The 18,379-nt window shown below is 36.1% G+C and overlaps 1 protein-coding gene across 1 annotated transcript in view; it reads left to right on the top strand.

The window, feature by feature from the left end:
* EFL1 (elongation factor like GTPase 1) overlaps positions 1-13,055 on the top strand; it is a 78,348-nt gene extending 65,293 nt beyond the window's left edge. The window contains exon 20 of the mRNA XM_026856340.1: positions 12,504-13,055. Coding sequence (XP_026712141.1) covers positions 12,504-12,692 — 189 coding nt within the window. The 3' untranslated portion in view covers positions 12,693-13,055. The remainder of the gene's footprint in view (positions 1-12,503) is intronic.
* The last annotated feature ends 5,324 nt before the right edge of the window (positions 13,056-18,379 follow it).

Genomic DNA, 18,379 nt, shown 5'->3' with positions numbered 1-18,379 from the left:
AAACTGATTCTTCATAAATGTGTTTTCCTGAATTTTGTGTGCCTTTTTTAGTGAGTCCTCCGGTAAATTGTTTGGGGAGTGGAAAAAAAAAAAAAAAACCCAAATCCAACCTATCACTAATAGAAAATGTAACAATAAATCTAATGCATATGAAAGTTAACCTTTCAGGGTTAGCAGACACCCAAGATATTTTTTTTTCGTCCTTATATATTCCAAGTCAACGTGTACTTTCTTACTTAAAGGCAAAGGGAATAAATTTAATTCTTTCAAAATTAAGCCTGGTGATAGTAAGCGGAGGTGTCCTCAAATTCATTCCCTTTGGTCATCTTTGTCACTTAAATAAAGGAAGAGGTGAAAGTGAAGGTGTAAAAGAGCTATGCAAGTGGGAAAGCTGGTAAGGAGTGTCATCAGCTGAAAGTGCACTGTCTTTTGTTTCTATGATGTGGATAGTAGATCTTCAAGGAGAAATATAAAAAGCTGTAAATCAGAGTTCCTTGTTCAAGACAAAGCTGCATTGTAGGGCTCCCCAGAAGGCTTCACTGAAGGAACCAAAAATGGATTGAAGAGCAAGAGTCAGTGGGTATAAGCTTTTCACATTAAATTTTTGAAATAACTATAGTTTTTTCTGTTTGTTTTCTTATTATTTTTCCTTTAGTCAGCTGTTCCTTTATTTGGTGTTAGGACCATAGAAAGTTTTGTAAATGGATTAGAAGGTCTTTTCTTTTGTTTGTTTCATCTTCTGATTTGTTTTGTGACCTCAAATGTCAAGTGTCTTGAGTACAAACAACTACAGATTTTTGAGGTCAGTAGTACTCCATGCAGTTGCCAGCTATGGTCCGTTTACCACTGTTTCTCTCTGAAGTATGTGTTTTCACATGGTGTGGATTTTTCCTCATTTCCTGTAGCTAAAATGTCCTAATAAGTAGTATCTGTTAAGTATTTCACTAGCAGTATTTCTTTGTTAGTAATTGTAGTTGCCTCAGAAATTTTATGTGGATGCTATTGAAACAGGATCTCTGCAAACCACCTGAGTCATGTTCTATCAAAATAGTTGGGAATCCCTGGAAAAGTACATTATGTCTTCCTTGGCAGTGGTACCTTACTGGTGTTAGAAAATACAGTGGACCAGGGACTTGTCTCTCCTCCCTCAATACTGATTCATTTGGTCTTCTTATAACTGACTTCACAAAGGACTACAGAAGAGAAAAAAAAAAAAAAAAAAAAAAAAAAAAAGGACAAACCTCCATAGATGGTGTAAGCACAAAAAATAGATAAAGCAACAACTTTTTGATTATAGGAGTCAAGGTGTAAGCCAGTAACAGATTAGGTACCTCAAACCAGTAATCATTGTCTGAACAGCCTCTGATATCAGTGCCCTAAGGAATATCAGTCAGGACACTTAATTCAGCTAACCATTGTTTTGTGCCAATTTCTTTAGGATTTTTAGCTACTGTGCTACAATATTAAGCCCCTTGCCTCTCTGACCATCCTTTCTATCCCCAAACCATGGTATATATGTTCACTCTGTACAGATGTTACGAGTTTCACATCAGAAAATCTTGACATGTATAGATACGCATAAGAGAGGGAGATTTGAACAACTGGCAACATTTGCTAAAACTGACCCTCAGGAGAGATTATAATTGTAGCTAATATGTTAAAAAATATAGTGGTAGTAGGAAAAATGATTGTGTAAGCTAGTCACCTTTCCACCTGCCAAATCTGTCAGTGGGGAGGGTTGTTTTTTTGTCACATTGAAAGTCATGCTCACATATTTTTGTGACAAAATAAGCCTTTTACTAAGCTACTAGCAATGTTGGCTCTGCACAGCGATGGCAGAGGGAGTGCATGCTACTCTCACATCATCAGCAGAATTGCTAAATAAATACAATTTTCAAAATCTCTAGTGGTGGTATGACAGAGAAGCCAGAAAAAATGGGTTTGTGTCTCAGATTGCATGAGTAATCTGTAGAGCTTTTCTCTGTTTCTTTTTTTTCTCTGTATTCTGCTAAAACCAAAACACAACACCCAAATAAATAAAAAATCCTATCAGGTTTCATCAGGTATTAGGCTTGACTTTGACATTGCTACATTACTGATGAATTATAATAGTATTTATGATGGTACATGTATATCCATGATAAACACCAGCTTTTTATTTGTATCCCAATTATTTAATGTATTCTTGTGTAAGATAATGTGATGTCAACTCTGTGTAATCTTAGACTACTTTTTCCTTAGTGCTAAAAATGGAAAGGGAGTGTGGTAGCTACTTGGTTTAGTTTTGCATTTCCTATGTTACCGTGTCTATGGCTGCTGCTTTAATTGCATACTATCCATGACATTCTGAATTAATTCTGTGTTAATGGTGTTTCCTCAGTGTGCTCAGCTGATTAGCTGAGTACCTGGGACATGTATTTCTTTACACAGATTCCTTCTAACATGTTTGTTATCCCCGTTTTACAGATAATGAAACAGACACTTTTTAAACTTTTAAATACTTTTAAGTTTTAAACACATCTCATGGAAATCACATGCATAAAGTATGTTTAAAGAAATGAGGTTTGAATAAATTTTTTATTATTATCTGTAATTTCACTAATATGATTTGTAGACTATAAACACAGGAAGGTCAATGATAGAGCCTACATTTAAATGAAGCTATTTTGGTCTCTGTGGAAATTAAATTACTGGGGTTTTTTTCTTCAGTTAATGAATGTATTTTGTATAGTTCAGATTGCTCCAGCCCCAGGGGGTTGAGCAATACACATATCGAGGTCTATCTTGACAGATACTCCTTTTTTATTCATTTGTTCTGCCATGCTTACACAATTTATTCCTGCCTGTAGAGGATGGCACCAAATAACCATTAGTGGGAGCTTTCAGTTTTGTCCCAGTTTAAACAAATTAAGCATTTTCCTTTATGATATCTGTAGGCAAATGTTAAGTGTTTCGGGTTTATTTGACCATATTTTCTTGATTTCAGTATGAACTTTCTTCTGATTTCTTAGTGTAAAATATATAACTTTGTGATAATTATGCACCCCTTGTATTTTTTTTAATCCTTGAATTAATAGTACAAGGATTAGTGTATGTTTTTGCCTGAGCCTGCTTCCTTTGTTCTCTCTTGATTCTTTGCAATTACAGCTTTCACTCAGTCATGTCATTTTATCTTAATCATAAAGTTCTTTGAACGAGAAGATACTTGTGATTGCACAATGCTTACAATAATGGAGCTCTAATCCCATTTGGGAAATAGTGTTATAGCAAAAAAAAATAACGCACGTGGCTCTGTTAAAATGCTGATTGAATTTTCGTCAGGTGAGAATTGTCAAAGGCAACTACTAGTTGTAAAGATGTGAAATAGATAATATTCCTGTTAACTTGCATCTTTTAAATTGCATAATGATTGGCTATTAGACACACTTTTATTCTTTGGGGGGAGTATGGCACGGGCAATCTGTAAACATATGTTTAATCTGAATACTTTTTCAGTATCCCTTCTAAGTACAATAGTGTCTAGAATGTGCTTTAGGGCTCTGGAGAAAGGTAAGAGAAGGACTGCCTGTAATAAGTTAAGTGCTAAGAATATGAGGCATTCTGAATCTGGAAGTTTTATATTCTTGAGTTTTAATTCATTCCGTCCGAACTGTAAGTCATTTTACAACTCAGATGATGAGGGCTTAATATAGAAGTTGCTGGATGAGATTGTTAGGTCTGCGTTAGACAGGAAGCAGACTAAGGTAATGAGAGACTCTAAGAACTGCTGAATCTGTACTAGGTTTGAACTGTAACTTTACATCATTCTGCCAGTGAGAGTAGGCATGTAAATGAATTCTAGAAATAACCCAGAACCTTTCAAATAAGAAAAGCTCGTTGTATTGGCCAGGATATTTGAAGCTAATTAAATTAGTAAATAAAACTGGTAGTGGTGTGACTTTAATTTTCCCTCTCAATACATGTTTCTTAAGTAATAAGAAAAAATGCAACAGTAGAGCCACATGTCTCCTTTTTTCCTTCCACTTCCCAAACTCCCGTTCGTAGCTACTGACTGAAGTCAAGGCTAAAGCTCAGCTGTCACTGAGACACAAACAAGGCTGACGCTCTTGAGCCAAAATAAATTTGTATGGGTTTATTTTATAACTAAATGTGTAAATGTTCATTATTACAATATTCATTGGAAGAGTTCTCAAATCTGACTTCAAGTGTCTTAGGGCCTTGGCCGTCCCCTTTATATGTTGTGAATTATGAAATACTATTGGATGCTTGTTTTACTTGCAGTACATCGGCACTCCTAATACATCTCTGTAGGTTATATATTTAAAGTTTGACTGCAAGTTACACTATATACCCTCAAACATCTCTGAAAGAAAACAAAGTTATGAATCTGATACTTTTTTTTGAGCTTTGAAGCTTTTGCAAGGTGGCTGTGGATATGAAATAAGTAAACTTTTCTGTTGGGTATGTAACTTCCATCTCTCTCACGCTTTTTTTTTTTTTTTCCTTAAATTATATTTTTGCCAAATCATGTAATTTACAATCAAGAGTTGTTGAGAGAAAATACTTCTAAAGAATACAAAGAGAAATAAAATTGGGAGGTTTTTTCCAAAAATGGTGAGGGTTTTTTCAAATTAGCTAAGGAGAGCAGTCTGTTTTCATGCTCTCTTTTAAATGCCTGTATAAATTAGATTTAATAATCTTGAGAAGAAGTTATGTTGTGTTTATTTTTTTGATACATAAATTGATCTATAGTGATGCAAAGTGGCAGCATTCTGTGTAGCCAAGATTTGACTAGAAGGTAGACAAACTAATGGTAAAAAGGGAGGCTGAAAATCAGTTGTTGGGTTTTTTTCAACAAAGATTAGCCTTTTATAAAATAGGCAAGCTGGTATGCAGAGTATTTGGTACAAAGTGAAAGTTTGTCTCTTAACAAAATAACTGTGAGGTTTTATTTTGAGAACATTTATGTGTAGGTGCTTCTGTAAAATTCTTCAGCATATTGTAGATATTTCTCCTCCCACCCTCTGCCACTTAATCCTCATCCCCAACATGATGTTTTGTGGAAGTGTTTCAGGTGCTCAGCACTTCCCACAGTCACTCAGTACTCCTAGGCAGGAACGGAGGTGATATCTGCTTTCCACTGTGGTGAAATGGGTGCAGCAAAATTGAGAAGCTGAATCTGCAGACAGAATATTCTCTTCCGTTCTGAATAGGAAGCATTTAGGGCCTGTAAAGGTTTACAGAGGAAGAAGATACCTGTTACGAAAAGATTTTTCACTGACTAAAACAAGTAAGACCCCACAGTTGGTTAAACAATAACCAAAAAAAGACACAAACTTGTAGAATCTTTCCTTGAGATTTTAAGTTGTAGTTACATTCAAGGACAGGCTGAGATCCTGTCTGCTTTGGAAGCAGAATGGCAAAATTATTAGTAAGTTTTTACCTATTTTTCAGTTTTATATTGCTGAGTAAAAGTATTTCAACACTGTAGTACAGAGATCACTTCAAAAATGGTATTCAGGCTGCCCTACGTTACAGGTATGGCAGCTCCTAGTCGTATGCTAGCATCACACCACTTTGCTTGGGGTTGAGGGAAAGCAGCTGTTGATGTGGAGTTTCATTCTGAAGTTGCCAAATGTCATCGTGCAACACTGCTCTAGGATCTATATTTTTTTTCATGTGGAAGTAGGGAATGACTTAGAAAATTCCCTGCCCGTAGAGGCATTAACGTGGTATGTTTTAGGTGGTAGTGTGCTTCCTGACTCTGTAGCTGCTTGGGTTAAATCCAGGAATTAGCCAGGCACTGGGGTACCTCTGCATTACACTCTGTGTGATACTGAAAGAACAGCCGGCTTACTAAAATAATGTGTTTTTTTCTGGATCTGAGGTAACGGGAAGAGTGTAATCAAGAAATCAACCTTTATCCACATTTGAGATTTTCATCTCTTCCCTGCCCCTATTCCACATCCCAGAAGTGTACAAGGAACTCTTCAGAGCCCACTCTTACTGGGTACCCTGCCCCGTTCTCCGTTCTGGAGACACACTGCCAGTCTGCTCAGTGCAGGAGCACTTTTACAGTGTTACCCAGCGTATTACTGAAAACCCAGCAGATAACCGTTTTTCAAGGTCACATTTCACATAAACTTCTGCAAAATTCTGTCATTTTACCTGAAAGGTAGAGGTAATTTCCATTTGACAGGGCTGCTTCAGACATTGAAGACATGCATATCAGCTGTGCCCTTTTAGTTGCATAGTCTATATGTCATTGCTAAGTGATGGACACCAATTGAACTGTGAATGTTCTTGAAGTATCTTTCTAGCATCAATTTTTCTAAGGTAGAGAGGATTCTGATGCACTGAAGCCTGTGTCATCTTTGAAATAGGGCATAATAGTTCTTTTGAAATGTTTTTTTTTGGAAAAACAGCTTCTGGCATAATGTTTTTCCTGGCATGCTTGTGGTAGTGCTCAATCACACTGAATTTAGTGGTTCTTGGGATTTCTTATTAAGCAGTTCACAAAGGCCATAATGTTGCTTGCTGGTCTTAAAATCTTCACTGGACAGTGTAAGAGTGCTCTTTCTATTCATGATCCAACTAAAGCATTTTCCACACTGATGATATTTGGCTCAGAAGAAATTTTCTGTCCGCATCAGGCAGTAAGGACCAGTAGGGGAAATGCTACTAGGAACATGGCTGTGTTCCCAGATCAGCCTGACCTTTTGGATGAACTAGGCAGATCCCTTCTGTTTGCTTTTGATGCTTCTCTCAACCTTGTTTTGCATAATTAGGCTGCCTTAGGCAGAAACTGTTTCATACCATCATTTTGTGAAATACACTAGACAATGGGACCCAGATCACTATTGGAGCCATCTGGGTGCCACTGAAATGCAAATAATAAATCATCCTCAAATTAAGGCTTAAAATTCTAAGTCCTCTTGAATTGAAAGTGATCTGTTCTAACTCAAATCTTACTGAAAAGTTTGATTAGCTTACATAATTATTTGCAGAATTTAGCACATACTGTATTGTCTTTCAGTATTAAAACAGTACGCTTATAGTATTTGTATTTTTATGGATCAATTATTACAGGTATTCAGATTATATCTGGTAAAGATGCAGGCATTTATTTGCATAATTAATGTGTAGGTTGTTAGGCTAAAAGAAAATGACAGCTGTTTTGCCCATGCTACTCTGCCTGCTGTTACTAAACAAGTCTTATGAGACTTCATTGTTTGGGTGTGTTGGTTTGAATAGTTGTGATATTTAATGAAACATCTTGCTTTAGAAAGATTTCTTTTTCGCAAGAATACCCTTGCCCTTACAGTATTTGAAGTACTCTATTCACTTTTTTTGAAATACCTAATCCCAGCTGACTTAATTGTGAACAGTTTTTTATTTATACCTAGAGTGGCCTCATAGTTCTTCAGTGAGTTATGGAACATACTCTTCAGCATATATTTGACTGTTTTAAGTATAATGGAATTCTAGTGATTTGCTTATAATCGTACTTTAAACAAATTGTATCACTGAAGACTTCTATAAATTAGATCAGTGAAGATACTGTTAAACAATACTATTAAGAAACATTTCCATCACTTAAGAATTGCATTTGCAATAACAGATTTAAGAATTGTCAGCTGCTATGCACTAATTCATCTTACTGTATTGCGTTTTATGTGGCTGCATTTAGAGAAAAACTTGTACTCCAATGCTGGTCCAGGGATCCACTAGACAAACCTTGATTTATAATTCACTTTTTAAAATAAATTGTTTTCAAAAGAGCCTTGTGGATGTAGTGTAGAAATATTGAGTTGTGTTAACTAGGAAGCAGTAGCTGTCTTGCTGCTTTGTCATGCACACTTTGGAGGAGTAGTCATGTGCTTGTTTTGGGCTGTTTGCAGTTAAGGCTGCTGTTGTCCCCATCAGATTATTCTGGTGTTGGATAATAAATAAGCATAGAGCAGTGTCTAGTTTATGCTGTTAGAAAGAATAATTTCCAAGTCCTAGCAAAAGTTCCTGAAGCAAAAGTACACTGAACTTTCTATTTATCAAATCACACAGAGAATGTTTAAAATACACTTTACCGTAATGCTAACAATACCATCACATTGTTGCTTTCACGGTGTCTTTCTCCTAATATTGGTTCCTCTTGACATCTTCTGTCTCTTATACTTGGGGTATAAACAGTTTGGCTGTAATTTTCTTGTCACCCCTGCTCAGTGGTTCCCAGACACATGGCACCCAGGCAGAATGGGAGGAAGGCGGACAAAAGACCTTGTATAGAAGGTTAACTGAATTGCTTGAGTCACTTAAAGATTTTTCAGCTGTGAAAGGCATGTTTTTGAATTTCCAGTTCTGTTTTGATTGAAGTTTTTGTTCAGGAGTGTAACTTTTTGGAAAAGCACTGTTAAGATACTATCATATTTCTGGGTTTTTAAATGAATCTTAGGCTATATGTTTTAGTTTTGTGCTGAAAAATTAGAGTGGAAACATTATGTGGAAACATTAAATAATATTAAATTAAAAGTGACATGCAACATAGAATAAATAACGTTTATGGGTGTCTTTTCTGCTTTGATCCTATTGATCTTCCAGGATCCACAGTAAATGCCCTCTGTTAAATGGCTACATCATATTCCAGGAGGATTGGTCTATTTAGAATCTAATTAATCATTTAGGACTTTATCCAGACAAAAACTCAATTTCTGTCACAGATTCCAGAGTCATCCCTATGCGGTTCCCATGAATACAAACAATAGCTCGGGGGCTAAAAAGCTTCTCAGCTCTGATTCCAGGAAACCCAGACCCACCATTATGACAGCTACTATTGTAAGCAAATTGATGACAGTGCTTTTGGAGCATTATATAGAAACGTTTTGTGTTTTTTTTTCCTTTTGCTTGCTTGCACTGTATTAAGAGAGTGTGGGGAATGATGGATGCCACCTGCTGTATGTATTTGTTTTGATTCATTAATATGAAGTGAATAGAAGAGGGACAGTCACTTAGAGAACTTCTAAAAAAGAAAACTGCCTACTGTTTTTATATATCACTGTGTCAGTAGCACCTCTGTTGTTATGCTGGGGTTATCTTAACCTGGCTATTTGCTGACTTCTTAAAGGAGATGCACAGCTGATGCCTCAGGTTCCAGCTGACTCGATAGATCTGGCTTGCTCTTTCTATGTCTCCCTCTTTCTCATTACTTACCATGGTGTAGTAATACAAACACTGTGTTTTAATTAACCTCATCTTTTGCAGTGTGTCCACACCATTCAGGTAGGCACAGTCCTCCCACAGAAGTTTTCAGATGCCACCGTAACTTGCTCTAGAGGCAATACGTAGCTTCTGAATTATTTAGGCAGGTTGAGAAGCAAAGCTAGTTCCTGAGGGGGCTTTTGAAACCGAATTAATGTTTCTTTACAGTGCTGCTCTGCATCATGTAGCACTACAAGGTTCACTCTGGATTCTGTAGCCCTGTGCTGCAATAAGTTTGCAGGTTTACCCTTGCTGGCTGCTACATAGTAAGTAGTACATACATTTGAGCCCCCTGTTGTGTGGGCTCTCCTGAGAGCTGGAGATACCTGTTGAAGCATGAAGAGTTACTATCAGTAACTCTGTGCAAAACTCCAGTTAACATTAGTAGAACAAGCCTTTCATAAATTATTGGAAGAGCCAGTCTGTCAAACTTGGGGATTTTCTAAAGCATCCATCACTACTGTATCCAAATATTTATATGTAGATTAGATCTGTAAATTCAGTTTTGTATACTTTTGGATTCTTCTGTCATACTCATTCTTCAAGAACCACTATTTCGCAGTTTCTCTGGGCATAACTTCTGGGTGTTAGATTTTTTGCTAATACAAAAAAACAACTTCATCAAAGGGGTTAGTAACAGCCTTTTTAAGTTATCGTAGTCTGGAGCTGTATAATCTCCCTCAGCAGTACAGTCTGGAGCAGATCCATTGAGCATGAATCACCTTTTCTTATTCATGTGTTCTTGGACTTTGTATTTTTTCTTTGTTCAGCTCTTTAGGCAGATCATGCATGGGGAAGTCCCTGGTGTTTTTCCATCGTTATGATGTTCAGTATGAACATCACTACAACTTCATCGAGTCAACATGCAGTTTTTGCCCAAAAGTTAGAAAAAACCCTGTAGTTTTTGTTTCTGCTGCATAAAATAATGGTAAAACTTTCAAGCTCTCCAAGAGTAAGGACCATTTTTTTTTATTATGATTGAGCTTTATTTTTTTATGTAAGCTTTAAGTTTCTAGGCATTGGTTGTAAGGCCCAGTACAAGACATCAGAATGGGTATGACTCAGGCAGATTTTTCTATGGTTAGACAGTCCTAACTTTTATGTTAAAAATAAATGTAGAAACATTTGGAAGGCTAAGTTTCATACTGTTTATTTCTGAGCTCTGCTTGCTTTTGGTTTTCAGCCAGACAGCCCTATGCATAGTCATTTCCCACCTAGATAATTGAGATTGGATGTCACTTACAGCACAAGTAATACTCCACCTAATTTACCAGGACTGTATATACACTTAACTGTAACAAAGTAGAACTATTTTTGTTGGTTTAGGGGCTTAGCATACTATTTTTTCAGGATTGAACCTATAATGTTACTTAATACAAAATATCCATCTTCTGCCACAGTCATTTTCCTAACTCCTCATAAAGTGTAATTTGTTTGATGGTGTTAGGTGTTATTTAAGATGACATATTAAATTAGGACTTTGCTTTTTTTGTGTGTGTTTCTGGGGAAAATTGTCCATTTTAAGCCATTGCTGCTTAATTCCTTGCTTTTGCTAGTTGCTGTAGCTTAACTAAGCTTTAAGAAAATTTGCTTAGTTTGAAATATATGGCAGTTAAAAGTATTTGTCAGAAGAAAAAGTTTATAACACTAGAAAATGTTTATAACACTAGGCTAAAATTAGTAGTTTAGGGAAGTTTGTTCCTTCCTTGTCAGTTATTAATGTTAGTGATAATGTTACGTGCTTCAGAAACTATTATAGAGTGATGTCCTTAATTATTGTCATAACTATCTCGATTCTTACAGTAACTAATACTTGTCTGCACTTCTACCATGAGGATTTTGTTTAAGAAATGGGTACAGTATTACCTTTGGGTTTTTTCAGTAAAAACATATTACCTGTAACTGCATCTGGTGAGGAAATCTACAATCTTTTAAGTGAAATAAGTATTTCTGAAACTTGCAACCAAATCTGAGTAACATAATATGGTCAATTTTGTCTGTTCCTAATGCTCGTGTTTAGTGTTCTTGGAAGGTGATCTTGTTATTTTTCACTAAGTTCCTTAATGCTTATTAACTGCAATATTTTCTACTCTTGTTTTATGGTTAGTTGTCCACTAATGGGAAGGAAAATTCAATCTCAGGACTATAACCCTATACAATTTTGGTTCCTCACCCAGCCATCAGTTCACTAGGGAGCATCTCCCAGATTTGATTACACATGTACGTCATATGAGTTTAAGACTTGATGATCACTTAATGACTTAGGAGTAATTTCTGGTGCTTGCAACAGGTTAACATGAGTAGAACTGAGGTGGATTTTTAGGAGCTTAGAATTGGGGACAGGGGAGGTGTCCTCCCTTTAGGTCTTATAACATTTATTTGGAAAGCTAAAACTTCTTAAAGTAATATGAGAGGCACTGACAGTAACGGAATAAATTGTTATCTTTGGCTAGCTCATTGAGCACTGAGCCTAGAATTTGGGTGGTCTACATAGTCCAAGGGTAGAATCTTCAGAATTTCTTGAGGAATTAAAGATGTAGCTTTGCTGTGCAGAATGGAACAAGGAAAGAATTTATTAGATTTAATTATTAAATTAAGAATAATTAAATTATTTAAATGAAAGAATTTGTAAGATTAACTGTATCTTTGGCATACACTCTATGGTAGTCTGGTGTATATAGGGTGAACTGGGTATAGAATATCCAGTTAATCTCTGATGACGTTAGTTCTGAAATCTCTTCTAGAGGAGGGCCCCTGAGATACGAAGCTGCAAGAACAGCTCTACTATATATGTTAGCACCAGAAACAATGACTTTTAAACCATCTGTCCTACTCATAGGGATTGAAGAACACAGGGCATAGAAATGAGCAGAAACCTTCAGTTCTTATAAACTCTAATGAAATCATAGTGCAATAATATTCTAAATAAGGAGTTTGTTCTTGAAAACCGAGATTTTTTTGAACATTATTTGGCATTGTTTGCTGACTGGCAATTAAATTTGCTTTCAAAAAAAAATTCATATGCAGATGAATGCAACTGAATTTGAAAAGCTATTGTGGGCTTCTTATAGCAAGTGCTACATCTTAACTCTTGTTTTCTGCTTAAATAGCTAATTGTAGGCTTTCCAGAAAACTCTTGTCTGCTCTACTTTTCATATTTCTCTATTTCAGAGACTGATTATCTGAAATGTATTAATAAACTTTTTGTACTACTTTACTTTTTTTTTTTTTTTTTTTTTTTTTCTTTATAGATCATTTCAAGTGACCCGTTCTGGGTACCAACCACTGAGGAAGAATATTTGCACTTTGGGGAAAAGGCAGACTCAGAGAACCAGGCCCGCAAGTACATGAATGCAGTAAGAAAGCGAAAGGGACTTTATGTAGAAGAAAAAATTGTGGAGCACGCTGAAAAGCAAAGAACTCTCAGTAGAAATAAGTAGCTGTGTCTACTTCCTTTTTCTCCTGCCTCAGCTAGGTGCGGGTGGATTATTTTCTATGCAGCAGATTCAAAATTTGATCGGGACTTTGACACCACTTTTCTTACATGCTATAATGTCTGTGGCTTATGTTTTAATGAACTTAAGCCTTTCAACTTTTATACAGAGAAAATAGTTTATTTATTTAAATAAAATATAGGCATATTCATTGCAATTGGTCTCAATTTTTAAAACTTAACTGCCCTTTTGAGCTTTCTGTCACAGGATTGGGAACTCCTCATTTAATTTGTTTCTTTCTGTTTAATCAGATGTAATTACAGTTAGAGCTGGTTAGCTAGTTTGTTGCAAATAAACTATGTACTGAATATAGCTCCTTAATGGTTTTGACTCTGTTTTTTAAATTTATTTAATTTCTGTAATGTGTTTGTTACTCACTGGTATTTTCCATACTTACCCATATGCAAATTGATGTAAGCCTTTTGGGTGATCCTAAACTATTTGTTTTGCTCTGTTCCTTGTGTAAGCAGTTAAAACAGTAATGTATCCTCTTTAAGTCGGAGGGCAAAAATAGCACATGTGAAAGCACTTCAAACCAAGAAAAATTTTTCTTCTTTCCCTCCTTAGAACACATTAAAAATTTCATAGGATTAACCTAAACTAGGAGCTGCTGTCTCTGAACTAGGCACAGAGCTACGTCTGCCAATCCTGTGTGAGTGTTACAGACTTGCAGAAATTTTTACCCATTCAGCCTGTTGTCTTGAATTCAGTGAAGGGAAGCATTTGCAAAAAAATACAGAACATCTTGCTGTTTGCAGGTGTCTAGGATGCAGAAGGCTCCAGAATGATTCAGACCAAGACTAACAGGAAAAAAGTCCTCATAGGGCGTAAGTTTTAGTTCAGAAAAATGGAAACCTTGGATAGAAGAGAAACATGCTGCATGAATTATCTTCTCATTTGACTGCTTAGATTTGTAAAAGGAAAGGACAAGAATCCTAAAAGGTTAAGACTGAATGGATTGGTGTCCTTGAAGAGTTTCTGATATTTAGTTAAATGAATGGGAAAAAAAGTCCTTAAATCTTGTGCCAACTGACTTTCTGCTACCTCTTGTCATTGCTAATTGCTAACAGTTCTGTTTCAGATAACCGTGCAAATAGGTTGTCCTTTTCTTTCCAGAATATAGCTATTTCTTTAATTTGTGATTACCTTGTACTCATTTAGCACCTTCTTGGTCTTTCTGAATAAATGGCCTTTGTGTGTCAATGCAGCAGGTAGAATTCACTTGTATCCGTTTTGTGTATGGGAGAGAAGACTGTTACCTGTTTTGCCGGTAGAATGATTTTGAATGCTTAAGTTTTATTTTAGCTAACAGCCTTTTCTTTTCCAGCTTGTTTGCTTTCATTATGGAAATGTTTCCTTTTAAGATTGTATTTATGAATTATTCAAGCAAATGAAATATTTGCCTTTCTTAGAAGGTTGTTCCATAAATTGGTGGTGTTTTGCAAGGGGTGTCTGCACAGCAACCCTATTAGAACTTGTACAAACATACTTAGGTAGTTTGGGCACTGCCAGCTGGTATAGCCATGGAAGGTGTGGTAACTTACTGCAGCCTGCAGAAAGTAGTGAAGACATAAATGTTTCTGGTGAGATCTTGGCTAGTACAGCTACCCTGCTAGCTGAATCCAGCACTGAGGTAGGGATGTCTGGCCTGCAGTCACAAAGGTCCTTGAATAGGTGATGTAGAGATGGACAGGTTGGTCATTGTTATGACTACGTAGTTGTTAACTGTCATCTGCTATACTTGAGTAAGCAAAAATAGCTTTAACATAGATTTTAAAAGATTTAACAATAGCTTTTATGTTTTATTATGTTGTATTTTTGGATTGCATCTCCAACAGCATAAAGATGATAATTCAAGATGTTGCAACACCATTTGTAAAGAGCAAAAACTCCACTAACTAGCAGAAGAAAATCAAACCAACCTGCAAGATGTGCTAGCAGCAATATTTGAGATCTTTTTTCTTTAATAATGGCTACTAGTAGGAAGAGAGTCTAATTGGTTAGGTGCCATGAATCTCTAACCATTTTTCTCTGGGTTATTCAAAAAGTAACTTGATATAGTTGTTTTTCCCCAGCTTTGTTACACATATATAACAATATGACATAATTTTGAAAAATCTCTGCAAAGTGGGATAAATAACTCACTGGTGGAACAAGCCATGAAAAGATCTAATTGAGAGCTAGTCATTATATCATTTCATTTTCCATTGCCAGCTTTATTGGTAAATACAATACATATGTAAAATAAACACATACAGTTTTTAAAGTATTTTATATGTGTAAATGTTCGGTACATTTTTAACTTTCAAAAAACCTATGGACTCAATTGACGTGATTTGGCTGTACTGGCTTTAGTAGAATCAAAGCTCCTTACAATTGATAATGTATTAAAATGACAGATTTTATGTGGTGATATTTATTAGAGAATGATAACTGTGCACTGGGCAAGCCATATGATAATCCAAATTATTCCATTTTGTGGAAAGAAAAAACAAAAACAGGAGCTAGATTTCCCCAAAGAAGAATAAAGATCAAGCAGTGGCCAGCAAGCCCATTTCTCTTTGTCTCTGGCCATGCTTCTTTTATCTTCTTGCTTTAATAATCTTTCATTTTCTCAACCACTAGTAATCTTAGGTGATTCATTATTTTTTCTACGTATTTTTTTCTTTCTTTCAGCAATCTTCACTTACATTTTAAAGCAGGAGTCCAAAAGAGAAAATCCAAGTATAACTGGAATCTGTGCTGTGTTTTCTTTCGTACCTCTCCCTGCATGTTAGTTTAGGAATTCATCTGCAGCCTGACATTACAACTGATGAGAGCAAAACCACCAGAGAAGCACTGTATGTCTACCAAAACATGCAGTTCCCAAATTAGGTCTGAATACAATCTCTTGACTCCCTAGTAACCTTAGGACTTGTTTGAGACACTAATATTTGGAAACTTACTCTGTGGGGAATAAAGTGTGTCACTCCATAAAGTCAGCTGCATTGCCAACAAGAAGAGAGAGACATGCAACGTTTGAACTGTACACTGTACTTCTGATAAAGTTACAGCATGGAAGAGTAGCTTTGGCTGTAAGTGATTTTGGAATGCTTTATTAGATTGAATACTGATAGCATAGGGGTCCTGGCAGAATTGTGGTACTCCAAATGGCCATTGTTTTGAGTTGAGAGACAACTCTTTTAACAATTGGGGTTGGCTAAGCAATCACAATTATAAATTCCCTTTACGTTTCTCACAGCGCACGCCTCTGGTTTTCTCTGCGTGGTGTTGGTTTATAAATATATGGAGAAAGCCATAATAAGTCTATAGGAAGGTTGTGAGCAGCACAGTTCAAGTGCCTTGCAATCTCCTTAAGTAGTTCTTCCAGTAGCATAAGAGAGGAGAGGTGGGTCAAGTCAGGCTTCACAACAGATGACAAATAGGCAACAAGATTCCTCTCATGAAAAGCTGTAGGCAGGAAAAAATTCTTTAATTTCCTATTTGAGGAATCTTTAGCTGATCTTTCAGACATCCAAATTAAAAGGAAACCTTAAACTAATGAGTTTGGTACAGCTAGGCATGGCGGTAGAAAAATTACATCTTTGTGCATGCAAGGACTCACCTGTTTGTGCAACTACCTGTGACCCATGGGGATGGAAGAACCTCAGCTTTTGCCAAGTGCTTGCTTATTCTTTGTTTCCACAGACTGAATGAGGGGAGTAAATGTTTCCAGTATAATGACCGGACATCAGTTTCCTTCTCTTACTTTACGCAGGAGGTAAAAACACTGTACTCGGCAGTTCTGGGAGTAAAACAGCCTTCTTGATTAGAGAGGTGTTCCTCAAATATAGCTGTCTGGAACTTTTTTCATTTATAAACCTAGTGCCAGACAAGTGCCGTTTACAGATGACACAACTTGAAGAACAGAAGCTTGCAGGTCTGCTTAAAACCTTCCACAGTGTGACTTGGCAACAAAATGCAAACTGGTAATTCAGATAACTTTTCTCCTGGCCCTGGTCATATCAGCCTAAACTCTTTGGTCAGGGTATCTAAAGGTTTTGCTTCTTTTATTAGGGTTTCTCCTTTCTAACTTTAGTTTGGTTCAGAAAGCTGTGTAGATTTTTCTGTGCTTCTTCCTAGTTTCATTTGAAAGCAGAAATAGAAGAGCATGTGGAGGAGAGGATGTGAATGAGCTGGGTTATTTTGTCAGCACCGTTTTTTTTTTAAATGCTTGGTTTGAATTCTCACATAGCTTCTGATTCATTTTGATTTTTGTTCATACCAGACTGCCTGTGAAAACTCAAGAGTTGAAACTAGGCAAGGGACTACAGGGGTTTTTTGTCGCATCACGTATAGGATCAGGACAGTCAAGAAAATAGTGAGGTCTTTTTAGTACCTGTTGTAATGTTGACACATAGTCCTTTGATATTCATAGAATGTTTTCAAATCCTTCCGTGGGGTGGGGTGTTAAATGTTAATATTTTTTTGCTGCATACTACTAGATCCCCACTTTTTAGGATGCTTATAAGAAATTTCCATTAAATGACATTGCTTCTGATATGTAAAATCCATGGAAATGAAACCAACTCTGAAAGATGATTTTTAAAGATCAAATATTTACATAAATTTTCCAAGAAGTAGATGTTTTCTTAACACTGTAATTTGAGGGGTTTTGCGTTGTTGTTTATTCTCTTACCTTGACTAAGCTTTTCTATGGATTTGAAAGCCTTTTCATTAAGTTTGTGTATAATACAGGTTATCATTGACAGGAAAAGTGACCTGAAAACAACTACTTTAAACTAAGAATTATTTTTAAAATAATGGATGCACTAAAGCTTTCAATTTCAGACAGGAATGTTTTCTTCCTGTATTTCCTCCCCCATCCCACCAGCTATAAATCTTATTAGAACATGCAGAAAGCCAAGAAAATGCACATTTTTGTCCGAAACAGCTTTTTTTTATTTTTAATATTTTATTTTTTTTTAATTTCAAGCATACAGTTGAATTCTTCGGATTCACTTACGACATCTCAGCTGTGACTGAGGCGTATAAGACACACACATCCATGTTGGTAGTGTTACAAAGCACAAGGTATGTTTAAGAAAAGCTGATGTCATTCCCACAGCCATAACTCAAGCTTCTTGGGAATTTTCTTCAGTGTAGGATCCAATAAAGTTGGGGAACCGTTGACAGAACGTGGAGTAGAATCTCTTAAACCATGCATATAGATGTCCTTAAAATGATATAAAATGCATACATTTCTTACGGTGCTATTCTTCACCAGTTTGCAGTTTTACTCCTCAAATTTTCAGTATCTGTGATTTGCATCTTCAGTACAGGCCTGAGAAGGAAAATCCTTACAGTGTTAACGTGAGCTGTCTCTGTAGGCCTGGCTGATTTTACTGGTGCTTAGACAAATGGTTTACATGCAAGATAAAACATTTACATGTAAATACCATTTTGATTTAGCAGTATTTCTGAATTTTGGTCTCTTACCTACTTGATGGGGCTTAGTCATTTTCTCTATTGTGAGTGTGTGCTTTTTGACTTGTTTGGTGCTAGTTTGGATCTACTGAAAAATAGATAAAATAAAAAAATAATATTGATTTTTATAGTTTGTTAATAAACTGAAATGAAAGGGGGGGGGGGAG

This window comes from Athene cunicularia (genome assembly GCF_003259725.1).
Source record: "Athene cunicularia isolate RWA chromosome 10 unlocalized genomic scaffold, athCun1 chr10_part1, whole genome shotgun sequence".
Classification (NCBI taxonomy): domain Eukaryota; kingdom Metazoa; phylum Chordata; class Aves; order Strigiformes; family Strigidae; genus Athene; species Athene cunicularia.
This window is presented reverse-complemented; position numbering and strand designations above follow the sequence as displayed.